This window comes from Hyperolius riggenbachi, chromosome 11 (assembly GCF_040937935.1).
Source record: "Hyperolius riggenbachi isolate aHypRig1 chromosome 11, aHypRig1.pri, whole genome shotgun sequence".
In the NCBI taxonomy this organism is placed as follows: Eukaryota; Metazoa; Chordata; class Amphibia; order Anura; family Hyperoliidae; genus Hyperolius; species Hyperolius riggenbachi.
In genome coordinates, this window is record NC_090656.1 from 248861235 (window position 1) to 248880994 (window position 19760).

At 49.4% G+C, this 19760-nt stretch overlaps 1 protein-coding gene across 6 annotated transcripts in view; it reads right to left on the reverse strand.

The window, feature by feature from the left end:
• The window catches only part of SLC1A2 (solute carrier family 1 member 2), a 216880-nt gene that overhangs the window by 54036 nt on the left and 143084 nt on the right, over window positions 1–19760 (reverse strand). For all 6 annotated transcript variants that reach the window (XM_068260521.1, XM_068260525.1, XM_068260520.1 and 3 more), the window contains exons 3-4: window positions 11703–11855; window positions 4150–4400 (exon numbers count right to left, since the gene is read on the reverse strand). In XM_068260521.1, the coding sequence (XP_068116622.1) occupies window positions 4150–4400; window positions 11703–11855 (404 nt within the window). The remainder of the gene's footprint in view (window positions 1–4149; window positions 4401–11702; window positions 11856–19760) is intronic.

Consider the following 19760-nt stretch of genomic DNA (forward strand, 5'->3'; position numbering starts at 1 on the left):
GTTAGGCATTGGAGGGAGGAGTGGTTAGGGTTAGGCATTGGCAGAGGGGGTTAGGTATCGGCAAAGGGGGTTAGGGTTAGGCATTGGAGGGGTGTGTGGTTAGGGTTAGGCATTGGAGGGGGGAGTGGTTAGGGTTACGCATTGGAGGGGGGAGTGGTTAGGCATTAGCAGAGGGGGGTTAGGGTTAGGCATTGGCAGAGAGGGGTTAGGGTTAGGCATTGGAGGGAGGAGTGGTTAGGGTTAGGCATTGGCAGAGGGAGGGTTAGGCATTGGCAGAGCGGGGTTAGCGTTAGGCATTGGCATAGAGGGGATTAGGGTTAGGCATTGGAGGGGGAGTGGTTAGAGTTAAGCATTGGCAGAGGGGGATTAGGGTTAGGCATTGGAGGGGGAGTGGTTAGGGTTAGGCATTGGCAGAGGGGGGTTAGGCATTGGCAGAGGGGGGTTAGGGTTAGGCATTGAGGGGGAGTGGTTAGGGTTAGGCATTGGCAGAGAGGGGATTAGGGTTAGGCATTGGAGGGGGAGTGGTTAGAGTTAGGCATTGGCAGAGGGGAGTTAGGGTTAGGCATTAGAGGGAGGAGTGGTTAGGGTTAGGCATTGGCAGAGGGGGGTTAGGATTAGGCATTGGAGGGGGAGTGGTTAGTCATTAGCAGAGGGGGGTTAGGGTTAGGCATTGGCAGAGAGGGGTTAGGGTTAGGCATTGGAGGGAGGAGTGGTTAGGGTTAGGCATTGGCAGAGGGGGGTTAGGGTTAGGCATTGGCAGAGCGGGGTTAGCGTTAGGCATTGGAGGGGGGAGTGGTTAGGGTTAGGCATTGGAGGTAGAGTGGTTAGGGTTAGGCATTGGCAGAGGGGGGTTAGGGATAGGCATCAGTAGAGGGTGGTTAGTGTTAGGCATTAGCAGAGGAGGGTTAGGCATTTGAGGGGGGAGTGGTTAGGGTTAGGCATTGGCAGAGGGGGGTTAGGGTTAGGCATCAGTAGAAGGTGGTTAGGGTTAGGCATTGGCAGAGGGGGGTTAGGCATTTGAGGGGGGGAGTGGTTAGGGTTAGGAATCGGCAGAGGGGGGTTAGGCATTGGAGGAGGAGTGGTTAGGGTTAGGCATCGGCAGAGGGGGGGTTAGGGTTAGGCATTGGAGGGCGGAGTGGTTAGGGTTAGGTATCGGCAAAGGGGGTTAGGGTTAGGCATTGGAGGGGGGAGTGGTTAGGGTTAGGCATTGGAGGGGGGAGTGGTTAGGGTTACGCATTGGAGGGGGGAGTAGTTAGGGTTAGGCATTGGCAGAGGGGGGTTAGTGTTAGGCATTGGAGGGGGAGGGGTTAGGGTTAGGTATCGGCAGAGGGGGGTTAGGGTTAGGCATTATAGGGGGGAGTGGTTAGGGTTAGGCATTGGAGGGGGGAGTGGTTAGGGTTAGGCATTGGCAGAGGGGGGTTAGGGTTAGGCATTGGAGGGGGAGGGGTTAGGCATCGGCAGAGGGGGGGGGGGGTTAGGGTTAGGCATTGGAGGGCGGAGTGGTTAGGGTTAGGTATCGGATCAGGGGGGTTAGGTTTGGGCATCGGATGTGGGGGAGTGTTTAGGGTTATGCATCGACAGTGGGGGGTTACGGTTGGGCATTGGAGGGGGGAGTGGTTAGGGTTAGGCATTGGCAGAGGGGGGTTAGGGTTAGGCATTGGAGGGGGAGGGGTTAGGCATCGGCAGAGGGGGGGTTAGGGTTAGGCATTGGAGGGCGGAGTGGTTAGGGTTAGGCATTGGCAGAGGGGGGTTAGGGTTAGGCATTGGCAGAGCGGGGTTAGGGTGAGGCATTGGAGGGAGGAGTGGTTAGGGTTAGGCATTTGCAGAGGGGGGTTAGGGTTAGGCATTGGCAGAGCGGGGTTAGCGTTAGGCATTGGAGGAGGGAGTGGTTAGGGTTAGGCATTGGCAGAGGGGGGTTAGGCATTGGAGGGGGGGAGTGGTTAGGGTTAGGCTTAGGCATTGGCAGAGGGGGGTTAGGGTTAGGCATTGGAAGGGGAGTGGTTAGGGTTAGGTATCGGCAGAGTTGGGTTAGGTTTGGGCATCGGATGTGGGGTAGTGTTTAGGGTTAGGCATCGGCAGAGGGGGTTAGGGTTGGGCATTGGAGGGGGGAGTGGTTAGGGTTAGGCATTAGTAGAGGGGGGTTAGGGTTGGGCATTGGAGGGGGGAGTGGTTAGGGTTAGGCATTAGTAGAGGGGGTGTGTGAGAATAGGGCTATGTTTAGCTGTAGCAAAATATCAGTATTATTTACTATTATTATATTACAAAATTTGTCCTACAAAATATATATAAAATAGTATAATATTGGTAAATTTACCAATATTCCACTAGCAGCGATTTTGGGCACTCAAATTTTTAGGCATCCTAGAAGCACACAACATACATTACACACACACACACACACACACACACACACACACACACACACACACACACACACACACACACACACACACACACACACACACACACACACACACACACACACACACACAGCATACATTACACACACACACACACACACACGCACACACACACACACACACACACACACACACACACACACACGCACAAACACACACAGACACACATCATACATTACACACACACATTACACACATACATACACACACCCACAGCATACAGTACATCACACACACACACAAAACATACATTACAAACACATTACACCGACACACACACAGCATACATTACACACACACACACACAGCATACATTACACACACACACACACACACACACACACACACACACACACACACACACACACACACACACACACACACACACACACACACACACACACACACACAATTGTACAACCAAAACACTGCAATAGAGTAGAACAATATGACACAACAGCACAGAACAATACATGCACATCGACATGATGCCTAGTAACATCTTATGGCCATTTAGCATACACAGTCTAAGCATGAAAGCTGTTGCATGTATATAATTCAGCATCACTTTCCTTATCTGCCTTTCTCAGCCCCTGAAGGTTTTTGTCATGGGGAAGGGGCCCTTCTGAAGCCACACCATCTATAGTGACTGATTCAAGATATCTCCACCCCCCGTGATGTCACACTAGTCACTGACTGGACAGGTAAGCAGATGGGGCAGTGTCAGGGGGGTGGGGCAGTGTCAGGGGGGTGGGGCAGTGTCAGGGAGCAATAGGCTGATGGTAGTGTAGAGTCACCACCAGCAGTGGTGGTTGCCTAGCAGCAAAAAGTTAAAGAAAAAAAAAACATCATGTTTCAGCTGAGTGCATCCGCGACTAGTGATAATGAGCAGAAATTACGCCCATGCGTAATTACGCATTTTAATACGCAATTACGTATCGTAATTGTAATGCAACATTTCGGAGCAATAGCGTAATTAATTTTGTAGTTATTTGTTACCATTCATAATTACGCATGAATTTCCGTGTCATTTATGTGTAATTTCCAGCTGAGTTTGGCGGTGTATAGCAAAGACCCCGTACATGCTATTGCTATCAAAATTACTGCATATCTTAAGAAGAAGTGTGGGTACAAATTGCAAAAAGAATTGTTCAAAAAGACCTTGTCGTTTTTGAGAAAATCGATTTTAAATATATAAAAAAAAGAGTTTAAAAAACATTATTTTTTGCATTTTTTAAAAATCGATTTACTCAAAAACATCAGGGTTTTTCGGGAAAAAAAAATGTTTTTTGACTCGTACTCACTATTCTCCTTAACATATGTCACAATTTTGGTAGCAATAGCATGTACGGGGGCTTTGATATTCACCGCCAAAGTTAGCACAAAAATATGCGAAAATTAATGCGTAATTACGAATGATTATACAAAGTCAATTGAATTCCGAATTTGTTATTACGTATTTTTGCGTAATTTGGCGTAATTGTAATGAGCAGATTGCGCTCATCACTATCCGCGAACCATGCTCAAGACTCAATGCGGTGGCTGCCTCAATACTTCCTGTGCCGTTTGCAAGCAATGCCCTCGCTCAGCCAATTCCCCACCTTCAGATTACCGTGTGGAAAAAGCCTACTTCTGTTTCTCATGAATTGCAAAGTTCCTGTTGTAGTTGAATTAAATCCTTGACCCTAGAGACTGCTGAGGAGCAAGATAGCGCGAGGACTTCAGTTACCTGCTGGAAACAGGCTTGCACCAGGTTCTCGGGGAAGAGATTCCGAATCAGATCAAAGAAGGCATCTAAACTGGACACCTCGTCATTCTCTTGCCCCTTTCCAAGCTGCTGCTTTAGTTTAGGGTCTCCTGGATGAATGGCCAAAACCAGGATGACTCCAAGCACTGCGGCAATGATGGTGGTGGCCATGTAATATACCATAGCTCTGGTTCCCAGGCGTCCACTTGATTTGGCATCTAACCCAGCCAGACCTGAGAAAGAATAGAAGAACGTTATTTAAAGGACAGCTATCTCAAAAAAATTTAAAATTTAAAATACATGTTTATATATGTACATTTCTCGGTTATTTACCCTCTCCTGCTGCTTATACATCTCTGACACTATGGCTGTCCCCTCCCCTGCTTACACCTCTCTGACACTGCAGCTGTCCCCTCCCCTGCTTACACCTCTCTGACACTGCAGCTGTCCCCTCCCCTGCTTACTCCTCTCTGACACTGCAGCTGTCCCCTCCCCTGCTTACACCTCTCTGACACTACAGCTGTCCCCTTCCCTGCTTACACCTCTTTGACACTGAGGCTGTCCCCTCCCCTGCTTACTCCTCTCTGACACTGCAGCTGTCCCCTCCCCTGCTTACACCTCTCTGACACTACAGCTGTCCCCTCCCCTGCTTACACCTCTCTGACACTGAGGATGTCCCTTCCCCTGCTTACACCTCTTTGACACTGAGGCTGTCCCTTCCCCTGCTTACACCTCTCTGACACTACGGCTGTCCCCTCCCCTGCTTACACCTCTCTGACACTACGGCTGTCCCCTCCCCTGCTTACACCTCTCTGACACTACGGCTGTCCCCTCCCCTGCTTACACCTCTCTGACACTACAGCTGTCCCCTCCCCTGCTTACACCTCTTTGACACTGAGGCTGTCCCTTCCCCTGCTTACACCTCTTTGACACTGAGGCTGTCCCTTCCCCTAGTGCTTACATCTCTCTGACACTGATGCTGCCCCTCCCCCCTGGTTACACCTCTCTGACACTGAGGCTGTCCCTTCCCCTGTTTACATTTTTGGACACGCTGCCACTCAGTTCCCGGAGCTGGTGTTGCTGAGGTGAGCTTACACTATTAGCAGGCAGTGCAGTGGCGCCCCCTAGGGCCAATGGCGCTCCAGACAATGGCCTGTAATGATTTTTATGAAATACGGGACTGCGGTACTTCAGTACCCCTCTCAATCAGGGTGAAGGAGGCACAAGGCGTAGCCAAGCTACCACCCCTGTTCTGTAGGAGGGGGATGACATGTCTAGCGGGGTGGGGAGGAGCTAAACTCTGAACTCTGAATCTCTCAAAAGTTCTGAATCTCTTAATGGTTCGCGCTGACATTGGCTGAGCAATAGTGTTCATGTGAATGCATTTTCCCAAAAAATAAAAGTGATCAGGGATGTTTAAAACAGTTCAATTTTCTTAAAGAGGAACTTTAGCGAAAAGGGGATAAAAAAGTTAATACATCGTAAAGTGAGAAAGGTAAGAAATAGAAGAGTGATCAAGAAACGATTGCTATTCGCCATGCAATTTCTTCACATTGTTTGATCCACAATCAGCCTGCAGGTCCTCATCTTTACTACTGGCAGGCATTAAAAAAAACCAGACAGCACCAACTGCCACTATCTATAACCACCACACCCACTAACATTGCGATAGGCTAAAAGGTTTTTTTTTTTTTTATAGATATACATATGCACAGAGGGAGATACTGTTTGCTTAGCAGTTGGAAATAGCTGTTATTTCCCACAATGCAACAAGGCTCACAAACAGGAAACTGTCTGGACCTAGGTCCTGACATCACACTGTGGGAGGGGTTTCACCACAATATCAGCCATGCAGCGCCCCCTGATGATCCGTTTGTGAAAAGGAATAGATCTCTCATGGGAAAGGGGGTGTCAGCTACTGATTGGGATGAGGGTTCAATTCTTGGGTAAAGTTCCTCTTTAATGATGCGATTTGAAGGGGGAAGGAGTTTTATTTGTGGAGACATATGAGGTCAGACAGGTGCTGTTATGTTTTGGCTCATCAGTGTATATTGTTATAAGTCCTTTATGGCACAACAGGCCTGTTAATAGATGCAGGTTCCTGTGCAGTCCTTAAGGAAGGAAATGTTTTTGTGAGTTAATCTGTCCTCCCGCTCTGTGTAAACAGCTTGCGGTTGTCTTGGGACGTTTGTTTACGTGTATTTTTAGCCAGAATGCTGCCGCGGAAAGGGTTATATCTTTTCCAGGCCTGCAATCTTTGATTCACTAGATTAATGCACGCTTTAATTCCATCTCTCCCGGGGGATTTGCGAGTGCGTTTCGTAACGAGGGGGCTGCAGATGTTCCCAGCCACTCTCCGCATGTTGTGTTCCTAATTGCTGGAGACGGGAAAGGGAGGCGGCGATGGCTCCCGAAACCTCTCAGCGAGGGAACACACAGCGGCGGTCCCACCGTCGTACCGCTAATGAGATATATTCGCCATCAGAAGGATGCAATGCTCATTTGTCAGCACTGCTGTGCACAACGCGAAGCGACAGAAGAAAAAATGACACTGATTCAGAAAGTGAAAGCCGAACAGTCAGGAGAAAAAATACTTTTTTTAAAAGTTTCATTGCATGAAAAGTAGCTAAAATGTCAGTTTTGCCTACATATATAAAAAGCACTACTAAAAATGGTCACAAGGCATTGCCAATAGCAGAATATCGGTAATGCTTATGATATTTTTCTATTTCCTTCCATTATCCTATAGCACAAACTCTCTTCCCTTCCTATGCCTGATATTAACCTGCCCGCTAACCATGCCTAACACTAACCCCCCCTCCCCCCCCTACTTACGCCTAATACTAACCTATCCCCTACCTACTAACCTCCCACCTTCCTAGGCCTAACACTAACCTACCCGATATCTCCGCCTAACACTAACCTACCTCCTACCTACACTTAACACTAACCTACCTGCTAACTACGCTTAACACTAACCTTCCCCTACCTATGGCCAACGCTATCCTCCCCCTTCCTACTCCTAACTCTAACCTACCCATTAACAATGCCTAACACTAACCTACACCCTACATACTCCTAACACTTACCTACCTCCTACCTACGCCTAACTCTATCCAACTCACTAACTACGCCTAACTCTAACCTACCCCCTACCTATGCCTAACACTAACCTTCCCCACCTACTCCTAACACTAACCCCCCCAACTCCTAACTCTAACCTACCCACTAACAATGCCTAACACTAACTTACACCCTACATACTCCTAACACTTACCTACCTCCTACCTATGCCTAACTCTATCCAACTCACTAACTATGCCTAAACTAACCTACCCCCTACCTATGCCTAACCTTCCCCAGCTACTCCTAACACTACCCCCCCCCCCCCCAACTCCTAACTCTAACCTACCCACTAACAATGCCTATCACTAACCTACACCCTACATACTCCTAACACTTACCTACCTCCTACCTACGCCTAACTCCATCCAACCCACTAACTATGCCTAACCTAACCTACCCCCTACCCATGCCTAACACTAACCTTCCCCACCTACTCCTAACACTACCCCCCCCCCCAACTCCTAACTCTAACCTACCCACTAACAATGCCTAATACTAACCTACACCCTACATACTCCTAACACTTACCTACCTCCTACCTACGCCTAACTCTATCCAACCCACTAACTATGCCTAAACTAACCTACCCCCTACCTATGCCTAACATTAACCTTCCCCACCTACTCCTAACACTAACCCCCCCCCCCAACTCCTAACTTTAACCTACCCACTAACAATGCCTAACACTAACCTACACCCTACATACTCCTAACACTTACCTACCTCCTACCTACGCCTAACTCCATCCAACCCACTAACTATGCCTAAACTAACCTACCCCCTACCTATGCCTAACACTAACCTTCCCCACCTACTCCTAACACTAACCCCCCCCCCCCAACTCCTAACTCTAACCTACCCACTAACAATGCCTAACACTAACCTATACCCTTACACTTGTCTACCTCCTACTTATGCCTAATTCTAACCTACTCACTAATTGCGCCTAGCTCTAACTTATCCACTAACTACACCTTACGCTAACCTACTCCCTAACTATGCCTAACACTAACCACACTCACCTACTCTTAACATGAATCTCCCTTCACCTATTCATAACACTAGCCTCTCCCCTACCTATGCCTACCACAAAGTTCCCTCCTACCTGGGCCTAACCCTAACCTACAGCCTATATATGCCTAACGTGTCCGCCACATAAAATACAGACAGTGTGGCCCTGCAGGGGGTGAGGTATCGAGCTCCAAGGCACCTGACTACACAGATAAGTTGCTCAGCCAAGCAGCGAGTTCTGTTATAAATATAAAGGGGAGGCGGAACAACAAGGCTGTGCATAACTGAGCAGCTTCCAGCACGCAGGATAAATGCAAGACTAATGCACTTGTTTGTCAGCAGGGTGTAGACATCCAGAGCGCTGGATCTTTAGCCACTTGAGGACTGCAGTGTGAAACCCCACTAAAGGCCAGGCCATTTTTTGTTAAATTGGCCATTGCAGCTTTAAGGCCAAGCTGCAGGTCCGCACGACACAGCACACAAGTGATTCCCTCCCCCTTTTCTCAGATCGTCCCCAGGTGTGTTTGTTTATTTTTTATAAATACATATTTTTTTATTAAATTTTGCAATTTATTTTATTCATGCCACTCTCCCTCCCTCCCCCTGTCAGCCTATCACTGCCGATCGCTCCTGTTTCCCCCAGGGGATCGCCGCTGGGAGAGTGAAGGTGGGGTGGAGCTCCAACCTACCAAGCGGAGATGCGCACCATCTCCTGCAGCAGCCGGCCCCAGGACTTAACACCACTTGGCGTTAGGCAGTCCTGGGGCTGCCGCCGCGGTCACGCCCATTGGCGTGACGCGGTCTTTAGGTAGTTAAAGGACAACTACCGTGAAAATCGTACAATTTAAAGAGACTCTGTAACATCAAAAACATCCTCTTGGGGGTACTCACTTCGGGTGGGGGAAGCCTCGGGATCCCAATGAGGCTTCCCACGCCGTCCTCCATCCCTCGGGGGTCTCGCTGCAGCCCTCCGTACAGCCGGCGACAGACCCGACTGTCAATTCAATATTTACCTTTGCTGGCTCCAGCGGGGGCGCTGTGGCTGCTTTCGCTCCGAAGTAGACGGAAATACCCGATCGCCGTCGGATCCGCTCTGCTGCGCAGGCGCTGGAGACTTGCACCTGCGCAGTAGAGCAGACCTGACGGCGATCGGATATTTCCGCCTACTTCGAAGCCGACAGCCGTCAGAGCGCCTGCGCAGGAGCCGGAAAGGTAAATAATGACGTCATCTTGTACGGAGGGCTGCAGCGAGACCCCTGAGGGACGGAGGACGGCGTGGGAAGCCTCATTAGGATCCGGAGGCTTCCCCCACCCGAGGTGAGTACCCCCCAGGGGATCTTTTGACATTACAGATTCTCTTTAAAATACAATCAAGCACTTACAAATGAGAAGTATGTTTCTTCCATAGTAAAATTAACCATGAATTATCTTTCTCCTATGTTGCTGTCACTTACAGTAGGTAGTAGAAATCTGACAGGTTTTGGACTAGCCCATCTCCTCATGGAAGTTTCTCTCATTGTTTTCTTTATTTGCAAAAGCACTTGCTCCGTCCAAGGTCCAACTGTCCAAAAAGTGTGCTGAGAGGCTGGACAGCATCTTTGTATAAATCCTTATTTAGGGACTGTCTTTATAAAGAATAAAAGCCATGCTGAGAATCTCCCCATGAGGATATGGGCTAGTCCAAAACCTGTCGGTTCTGTCGGATTTCTACTACCTACGGTAACTGAAAGCAACATAGCAGAAAAGTAATTTATGGCTCATTTTACTCTAGAATAAATGTGCTTCTTATTTGTGTGTTTACATGTATTATAATTTTTTTTGCGGTAGTGGTCCTTTAAGTGAGGTTCTGAGACACCTGTAGATTTCCAGCTGAGTTGGATGCCCGCAGCTTCAGATAAGTACAATCTACCGTGTATACAAGACTTCAAGGTAAACTTAAGTAAAAAAAAAAAAAAAGAAAAAAGATTTGAACTTATTTGGGGCTTCTTCCAGCCCCCTGGACTCCTACTGTGCCCACAATGTCCTCCTGATCCCCTCCGGGCAGTGGCGGCAACCCGGGTTTTTGCCGCCAGCTGACACTGTCCGATGTGTTCAGGAGAACGGTGTGGGACCGTGAAACTCCATACAGTTGAGCAGTAACTGCTATAATATCCCACTTTAAGATAGTCATGCTACAAGAAAAATCTATGGAGTTTGAAGATGGTGGCTATAAGAAATTTGCACCTTTTTTGCATCAAGCCTTCTTTAGTTCTTCTTGCAGTGGATTTGATCAATTTGATCCATTGTCCGGAAGTGACGCGACATGCTTTTCGGACACATGGTGATGTAATGAAATGACCCATTGTCCGGAAGTGACGCAACATGCTTTCCAAACACATGGTAATGTAATGTAGTGACCCAATGTTCGGAAGTGACGAGACATGCTTTCCAGACACATGGTGATGTAATGTAGTGACTCATTGTCCGGAAGTGACGCGACATGCTTTGCAAACACATGGTAATGTAATGTAGTGACCCAATGTCCGGAAGTGACGAGACATGCTTTCCAGACACATGGTGATGTAATGTAGTGACCCATTGTCCGGAAGTGACGCGACATGCTTTGCAAACACATGGTAATGTAATGTAGTGACCCATTGTCCGGAAGTGACGCAACATGCTTTCCAAACACATGGTAATGTAATGTAGTGACCCAATGTCCGGAAGTGACGAGACATGCTTTCCAGACACATGGTGATGTAATGTAGTGACCCATTGTCCGGAAGTGACGCAACATGCTTTCCAAACACATGGTAATGTAATGTAGTGACCCAATGTCCGGAAGTGACGAGACATGCTTTCCAGACACATGGTGATGTAATGTAGTGACCCATTGTCCGGAAGTGACGCGACATACTTTGCAAACACATGGTAATGTAATGTAGTGACCCATTGTCCGGAAGTGACGCAACATGCTTTCCAAACACATGGTAATGTAATGTAGTGACCCAATGTCCGGAAGTGACGAGACATGCTTTCCAGACACATGGTGATGTAATGTAGTGACCCATTGTCCGGAAGTGACGCGACATGCTTTGCAAACACATGGTAATGTAATGTAGTGACCCAATGTCCGGAAGTGACGAGACATGCTTTCCAGACACATGGTGATGTAATGTAGTGACCCATTGTCCGGAAGTGACGTGACATGCTTTCCGGACACATGGTGATGTAATGTAGTGACCCATTGTCCGGAAGTGACGTGACATGCTTTCCTGACACATGGTAATGTAATGTAGTGACCTGCACTTATCTCCTTATCTAAGAAGCAGAATTCTGCATTTCATTGTACAGTTCTCCTCTACCAATCAGTCTGACAACTATTACACCAACAGCATGCATAATGTACATCAGCTTACCTGTAATTAAACTGGAGATGATTAAAGGAAGAATCAACATCTTCAACATCCTCATGAGAATATCTCCGGGAAAGGCAATGACCATAACAATATCAGGGTGAATAGGGGAGGCCATCCGGAGGAGGCCGCCAAGTACTGCGCCCATAATGACACCTGCAAAAAAGAGACATTTCATAAGTACAAGAGTAATAATGTGAAACAAATATATATACAGTAGGCTCAGGGATTCTCAGAGTGCGGAACACCACAACGGCTTTTTTGCAGTCGTAGACGCTTCCTCGCGTATGCTCCGGGCATGGGGCATGCGCATCCGGGAGAGCGGGGTGGCAGCATTTAGTGCAGGACATAACTCTCATGCAGAGATGGTCGTAGTCAGTCAACTTCGCTACTCTAGAATTACGTGTAGTTTTACGCAATTACGCTTCGCCAAACTCATATTCGCTTTATATGCATTTCGTAGACTACGCGTTAAAATACGCAATTACGCATAGTGCGAAGCGTAGTGTATGCAGATGCTTATGCCCGCATGCAGAAAATTTTACGCTTTAATTCCTCTTTAAATGTTTAAACCGGGAACTCTTCTATGCGTATATTCCACCTTTCCAACGCGTACATTTGTAAGCATACAACCGCACGCGGAAAATTAGACGCGAGTAACGCATTCGTAGTTCACTACGCAATACACATGTTAACTACGCATAGCGGGCGCAAGCTATGCGTAGCGGTACTTCGCTACGCGTAAATTCGTAAGCGTAGTTTTGAAACTTCACCTACGAACTACGATGCGTAGATGCGAACTACGATGCATAAATTCGCACTGGCGTAGCTTCTGCTCATCCCTGATGTTGCTATCGCCATCCTGATTTTCTCGTACTGCGCATGCGCAGGACAGCAACATGGGCGAGGACACACGTGGCCAGGGCCACGTAGGCGCAGTCGCCCACCGACTGCTCAGTTAGCAGAAACGAAACTGGCTCGCTGCAGGGGACCGGGGGACTGTTTTTTTCCCGGCGCGGGCACAGAACGTCTGCAAGGGACCAGTAGAAGTCCCAGGTAAGTTAAATTCTTTTTTTCTTTTACTCAATTGAGGTTCCCTTTAAGTAAAAAACAAAAACAGTAAGATTTCTAAAAAAAACTGGTAATTTTTAGGAGTAGGAAAATTGATACAACTGCTTATTTGATAAGTTCATTTCCACCTCAGGTTTATTTTAAAGAGGAACTGTAGTAAAAATAATGTGATTAATAAAATTGCTTTTTTTACAGTATTCATTTATTGATTATTTAATCAGAGTTTGTCTATTGTAAAATCTTTCCTTTCCCTGACGTACATTCTGAAATGTATCACTTGTTACTGAGATTTCTATGCACAGAGGGAGATACTGCTTGCATGGCAGTTGGAAAAAAGTCGTTATTTCCCACAATGCAACAAGGCTCACAGACAGGAAACTGTCAGGACCATGGTCATGACATCACACTGTGGGAGGGGTTTCACCACAATATACAGACTCCCCTGATGATCTGTTAGAGAAAAGGTAAAGATTTCTCTTGGGAAAGGGGGCATCAGCTACTGATTGGGATGACGTTCAATCCTTGGTTAAAGTTCCTCTGTAAGTGAGATTGAGGCTGATTTCCCACAAAACCAAAATTTCGGTAGCTTGTGCGTCTGTTTTAGAGTCATTTGTATGTAAGTAGATAGGTACACTCATAGCGAACACAAGGAATCAAGCGCAGGAGATTTGGGCGCAGCCGGCACGACCAAAGACCTTAATAGGAATTATGGCCATAGCAGAAGACGGAGCTGTCTGTCTTATGGAGCTGTCCATGGATTGGACAAGGGCTCCAGGGGGGAGTGACGGCTTGGTCGCCCCTCCCCCTCGGAGCCCCCCATACCATGGACCATGCGGGCTGGTATAGCTCAGGGTGCGAAGCCCCACTGAGCCGGGGCTCTGCATTCTGGCAATCCCAGCCTGCATGGGGGACAAGGGGTTAAAGAGGCTTGGGAGGGGGGACCCCACGTCTTTTTTTTTTTTTTCCCACACTCTGAGAATTAAAAAAAAAAAAAAAAAAATATAGGTAAAGTTGCCAGGGATCTTTATACAGCCATATTGCAGCTGTATAGCGATCCCTTGCCAAAGCGCTGTGACTCTGGAGGGGTTTCCAAGGGGTCCGTACCCCCCTGGAAACCCTGTCATGAAATTCATTGCTCTTTCATTTGATATATGTTTAGGTTTGCTATATTAACCGTCATTTACCGCATTTTAATGTATACTTTTTTCCTATGAAACTTTAAACGGAACCAGAGAGGAAGCACCCTTGTGTATTTTACCATATATATCAGTAAGAACATTAGAGAAAACACTTACCCTGCTCTCTGTTTCATCCTCACTGCTAAAAGTGTCTGTTATCAGCTGTGATAAGAATCCCGGACTGAGCATTCAGTCTGGCTTTGCAGGGAATAATTATAGCTGAGTCATTATAGCAGAGCCACAAGGGGGCAGGCTTGGGCTTGAAAAGACACCAGAGAAGACAGACTTAGCTATAATCTTTCCGTAGCAAAGCTAGACTGAGTGCTCAGTTGGGGATTCTTATCAGAGGTGATAACAGTCAGATTAAACAGAGAACAATGAAACAAAGAGCAGAATAGGTGTTTACTGTCATGTTCCCACTGATTTATAAGGTAAAATACAAGAGGGTGCTTCATCTATGGTTCTCTTTAACATTGATTTTCTCAAAAACTATAAGGTCTTTCTGAAAAAAAAAATCCTCTTGTACCCCCTGTCCCCCTCCGCATACCCTGCACAATTGGTGTTTCTAGCATGTAAGGGCGCTTTGCTATTAACCGCAAAAGTCGGCAGCCAGTAGGCAAAAACGCAAACATTTTAGCGCAAAAAAAAAAAATCTCAAAAACGAAAATGGCATTTTCGATGCAGAAAATGCGTTTGGTGAAAATTCGCACACTGTTCCCTAGTAAAACCGCCAGCCCCCAGTCGCGTATACTTCACCTTTCATGGACACATTATAACGTTCACAGCCTCAAACATACCATGAGGACACATTGTTCCAATTATCCGCCCACTGCTACTTCTGCTAATGAGGCCTTCCACCGAAATGCTTTTCTAAATTACTCATTAGCTAAGAAAAATATATTTAAAAGCCATTAGCGATTCCCTACCGATCGGTAGCCTTCCGGACGGGTAGCGGACCGCCTGCAGAGCGCTTCTCTATCAAACCACGGCACAGGAAACACTTCCTGTTACCAATGGCAACCAAACTGATGTATTTCTTATTTTCTCAGCTAGAAGCCTGACAGATGTAATGAGCCAACCATGGGCAACTTAAAAGGAAAGGTGACCCCGAGGTGAGAGATGTGTTTTGGAGGCTGCTATATGTATTACCTTTTAAACAATGCTGGTTGCCTGGCAGCTCTGCTGATCTCTTTGGCTGCAGTAGTGTCTGAATCACACACCTGAAACAAGCATGTAGCTAATCTAGTTACACTTTAGTCAGAGCACATGATCTGCTGCATGCTTGTTCAGGGGCTGTGGCTAAAAGTATTAGAAGCAGAGGATCAACAGGACAGCCAGGCAATCTGCATTGTTTAAAAGGAAAGAAATATGTCAACCTTCAAATGTCTCTCACCTCGGGTTGCCTTTAAAGGGCAACTGAAGTGAGAGGGATATGAAGGCTGCCATATTTACTTCCTTTTAAGCAATACCAGTTGCCTGGCACTAGTCCTGCTGATCCTAAGCCTCTAATACTTTTAGCCATAGCCCCTGAACAAGCATGCAGCAGATCAGGTGTTTCTGGCTGAAGTGTGACTAGATTTCCTGCATGCTGGTTTCAGGCGTGTGATTCAGACACTACTGCAGCCAAAGAGATCAGCAGGGCTTCTCAATGATGACTCATTGCATTATTGTGCCCCTTACATATAGTTTGTAGGGCATTCCTCAAGCCAAATGCTTTTTGTTGTTTTTAATGCCCTAATTCCCTATAAACTAAACAAGCCTCGCCCACAGCTCCTCCAGCGCCTAGGCATTCTGATTCCCATGTAGCAAGTGCTCATGGGAGCGCAGTCTGGGGAGGAGGAGGAGACATTAGTGAGGGGAGTTTTCACAGGCTGAGTGGTGAAGATGCAGAGCAGCTTGCCTGTGTGTAATGATGACAAGCAGAATATGGCTGCTCTCATTGTATCACGGGAAGAAATAATCATATACTGTTGAAGCTGTTTGCAGCTAGATTTGCTGTGTAAACTGTCTAAACTTTAGATAAGATATATAGACAAGTTACTTGTTATAGTTAGTTTTTCATCTCGGATCCGCTTTAACGAGAGCATTGATGGTTTAGTCCTCCAATGGTTCTCCTTCTTTTTGGTTGGCAAAAAAACAAGAGAAGCCTTGGGGCCTTTCATCACTTTCCGGCTGGTCTAACGCCCTCTGCAGGCCTTACAAATAAAGACCGACTCCGCCTGCAGCTAGTAGAGAATCACCTCCCGGCAGGACTAACGCCCTCTGCAGGCCTTACAAATAAAGACCGACTCCGCCTGCAGCTAGTAGAGAATCACCTCCCGGCAGGACTAACGCCCTCTGCAGGCCTTACAAATAAAGACCGACTCCGCCTGCAGCTAGTAGAGAATCACCTCCCGGCAGGACTAACGCCCTCTGCAGGCCTTACAAATAAAGACCGACTCCGCCTGCAGCTAGTAGAGAATCACCTCCCGGCAGGACTAACGCCCTCTGCAGGCCTTACAAATAAAGACCGACTCCGCCTGCAGCCAGTAGAGAATCACCTCCCGGCAGGACTAACGCCCTCTGCAGGCCTTACAAATAAAGACCGACTCCGCCTGCAGCCAGTAGAGAATCACCTCCCGGCAGGACTAACGCCCTCTGCAGGCCTTACAAATAAAGGCCGACTCCGCCTGCAGCCAGTAGAGATGCTCATTCCAATTTCACAGAATTTCATTTCTGGATTTGCAATCCGAAATTGGAATTTGAGATTGAAATCAGAAAACGAAATTCCGCAGAAATCTGATTTACAGCAACTCGGTAATTTTATCCCAATCACAGAAGTCGGAAGCATTGGACCAATCAGAGAACGCAGAATCAGATGTCCGTGGCAATTTTAGACCAATCGCTTTCCGTTTTTCCGTTTTCATGTTTTGCATTCTCTAATGCAAAAAAATGACTAATAAAATACTCCTCCAAAATCGGAAAAACGGAAATTGGCATTGGGCGAGAATCGAAACTGCTGCTAAATCCAAAATGGGCATTTATGACCATCCCTAGTAGCTAGCACAGAATGCTGCGGCAAGACTGTTATCAAGCTGACCACGCCACTGCCACATGACACCAACCCCGCCACTGCCACATGACACCAACCCTGCCACTGCCACATGACACCACCCCCGCCACTGCCACATGGCACATCCCCCGCCACTGCCACATGACACCAACCCCGCCACTGCCACATGACACCAACCCCGCCACTGCCACATGACACCACCCCTGCCACTGCCACATGACACCACTCCCGCCACTGCCACATGACACCACCCCCGCCACATGACACCACCCCCGCCACTGCCACATGACACCACCCCCGCCACTGCCACATGACACCACCCCTGCCACTGCCACATGACACCACTCCCGCCACTGCCACATGACACCACCCCCGCCACTGCCACATGACACCACCCCCGCCACTGCCACATGACACCACCCCCGCCACTGCCACATGACACCAACCCCACCACTGCCACATGACACCAACCTCGCCACTGCCACATGACACCACCCCCGCCACTGCCACATGACACCAACCCCACCACTGCCACATGACACCAACTCCGCCACTGCCCAACCCCGCCATTGCCACATGACACCAACCCCGCCACTGCCACATGAACCCACCCCCGCCACTGCCACATGACACCAACCCCGCCACTGCCACTTGACACCACCCCCGCCACTGCCACATGACACCAACCCTGCCACTGCCACATGACACCAACCCCGCCACTGCCACGACACCAACCCCGCCACTGCCCAACCCCGCCATTGCCACATGACACCATCCCCGCCACTGCCACATGACACCAACCCCGCCACTGCCACATGACACCAACCCCGCCACTGCCACTTGACACCACCCCCGCCACTGCCACAAGACACCAACCCCGCCACTGCCACATGACACCAACCCCGCCACTGCCACATGACACCACCCCCGCCACTGCCACATGACACCAACCCCGCCACTGCCACATGACACCAATCCTGCCACTGCCACATGACACCACCCCCGCCACTGCCACATGACACCAACCCCGCCACTGCCACGACACCAACGCCGCCACTGCCACATGACACCACTCCCGCCACTGCCACATGACATCACCCCCGCCACTGCCACGACACCAACCCCGCCACTGCCACATGACACCACCCCCGCCACTGCCACGACACCAACCCCGCCACTGCCACATGACACCACCCCCGCCACTGCCACATGACACCAACCCTGCCACTGTCACATGACACCAACCCCGCCACTGCCACATGACACCAACCCCGCCACTGCCACATGACACCAACCCCGCCACTGCCACATGACACCAACCCCGCCACTGCCACATGACACCAACCCTGCCACATGACACCAACCCCGCCACTGCCACATAACACCAACCCTGCCACATGACACCAACCCCTCCACTGCCACATGACAAATGACACCAACCCTGCCACTGTAACATGACACCAACCCCGCCACTGCCACATGACACCAACCCTGCCACTGCCACATGACACCAACCATGCCACTGCCACATGACACCAACCCCGCCACTGCGTCATGACACCAACCCCTCCACTGCCACATGACACATGACACCAACCCTGCCACTGTAGCATGACACCAACCCCACCACTGCCACATGACACCAACCCTGCCACTGCCACATGACACCAACCCCGCCACTGCCACATGACACCAACCCCTCCACTGCCACATGACACCAACCCTGCCACTGTAACATGACACCAACCCCGCCACTGCCACATGACACCACCCCCGCCACATGACACCAACCCCGCCACTGCCACATGACACCACCCCCGCCACTGCCACATGACACCAACCCCGCCACTGCCACATGACACCAACCCTGCCACTGTAACATGACACCAACCCCGCCACTGCCACATGACACCACCCCCGCCACATGACACCAACCCCGCCACTGCCACATGACACCACCCCCGCCACTGCCACATGACACCAACCCCGCCACTGCCACATGACACCAACTCCTCCACTGCCACATGACACCAACCCCGCCACTGCCACATGACACCAACCCCGCCACTGCTACATGCCACCAACCCCGCCATTGCCACATGACACCACCCCCGCCACTGCCACTTGACACCACCCCCGCCACTGCCACATGACACCAACCCCGCCACTGCCACATGACACCAACCCCGCCACTGCCACATGACACCAACCCCGCCACTGCCACATGACACCAACCCCGCCACTGTAACATGACACCAACCCCGCCACTGCCACATGACACCAACCCCGCCACTGCCACATGACACCAGCCCTGCCACATGACACCAACCCCGCCACTGCCACATGACACCAACCCCGCCACATGACACCAACCCCTCCACTGCCACATGACACCAACCCTGCCACTGCCACATGACACCAACCCCGCCACTGCCACATGACACCAACCCCTCCACTGCCACATGACACCAACCCTGCCACTGCCACATGACACCAACCCCGCCACTGCCACATGACACCAACTCCGCCACTGCCACATGACACAAACCCCGCCACTGCCCAACCCCACCACTGCCACATGACACCACCCCCGCCACTGCCACATGACACCACCCCCGCCACTGCCACATGACACCACCCCCGCCACTGCCACATGACACCAACCCCGCCACTGCCACATGACACCAACCCCGCCACTGCCACATGACACCAACCCTGCCACTGCCACATGACACCAACCCCGCCACTGCCACATGACAC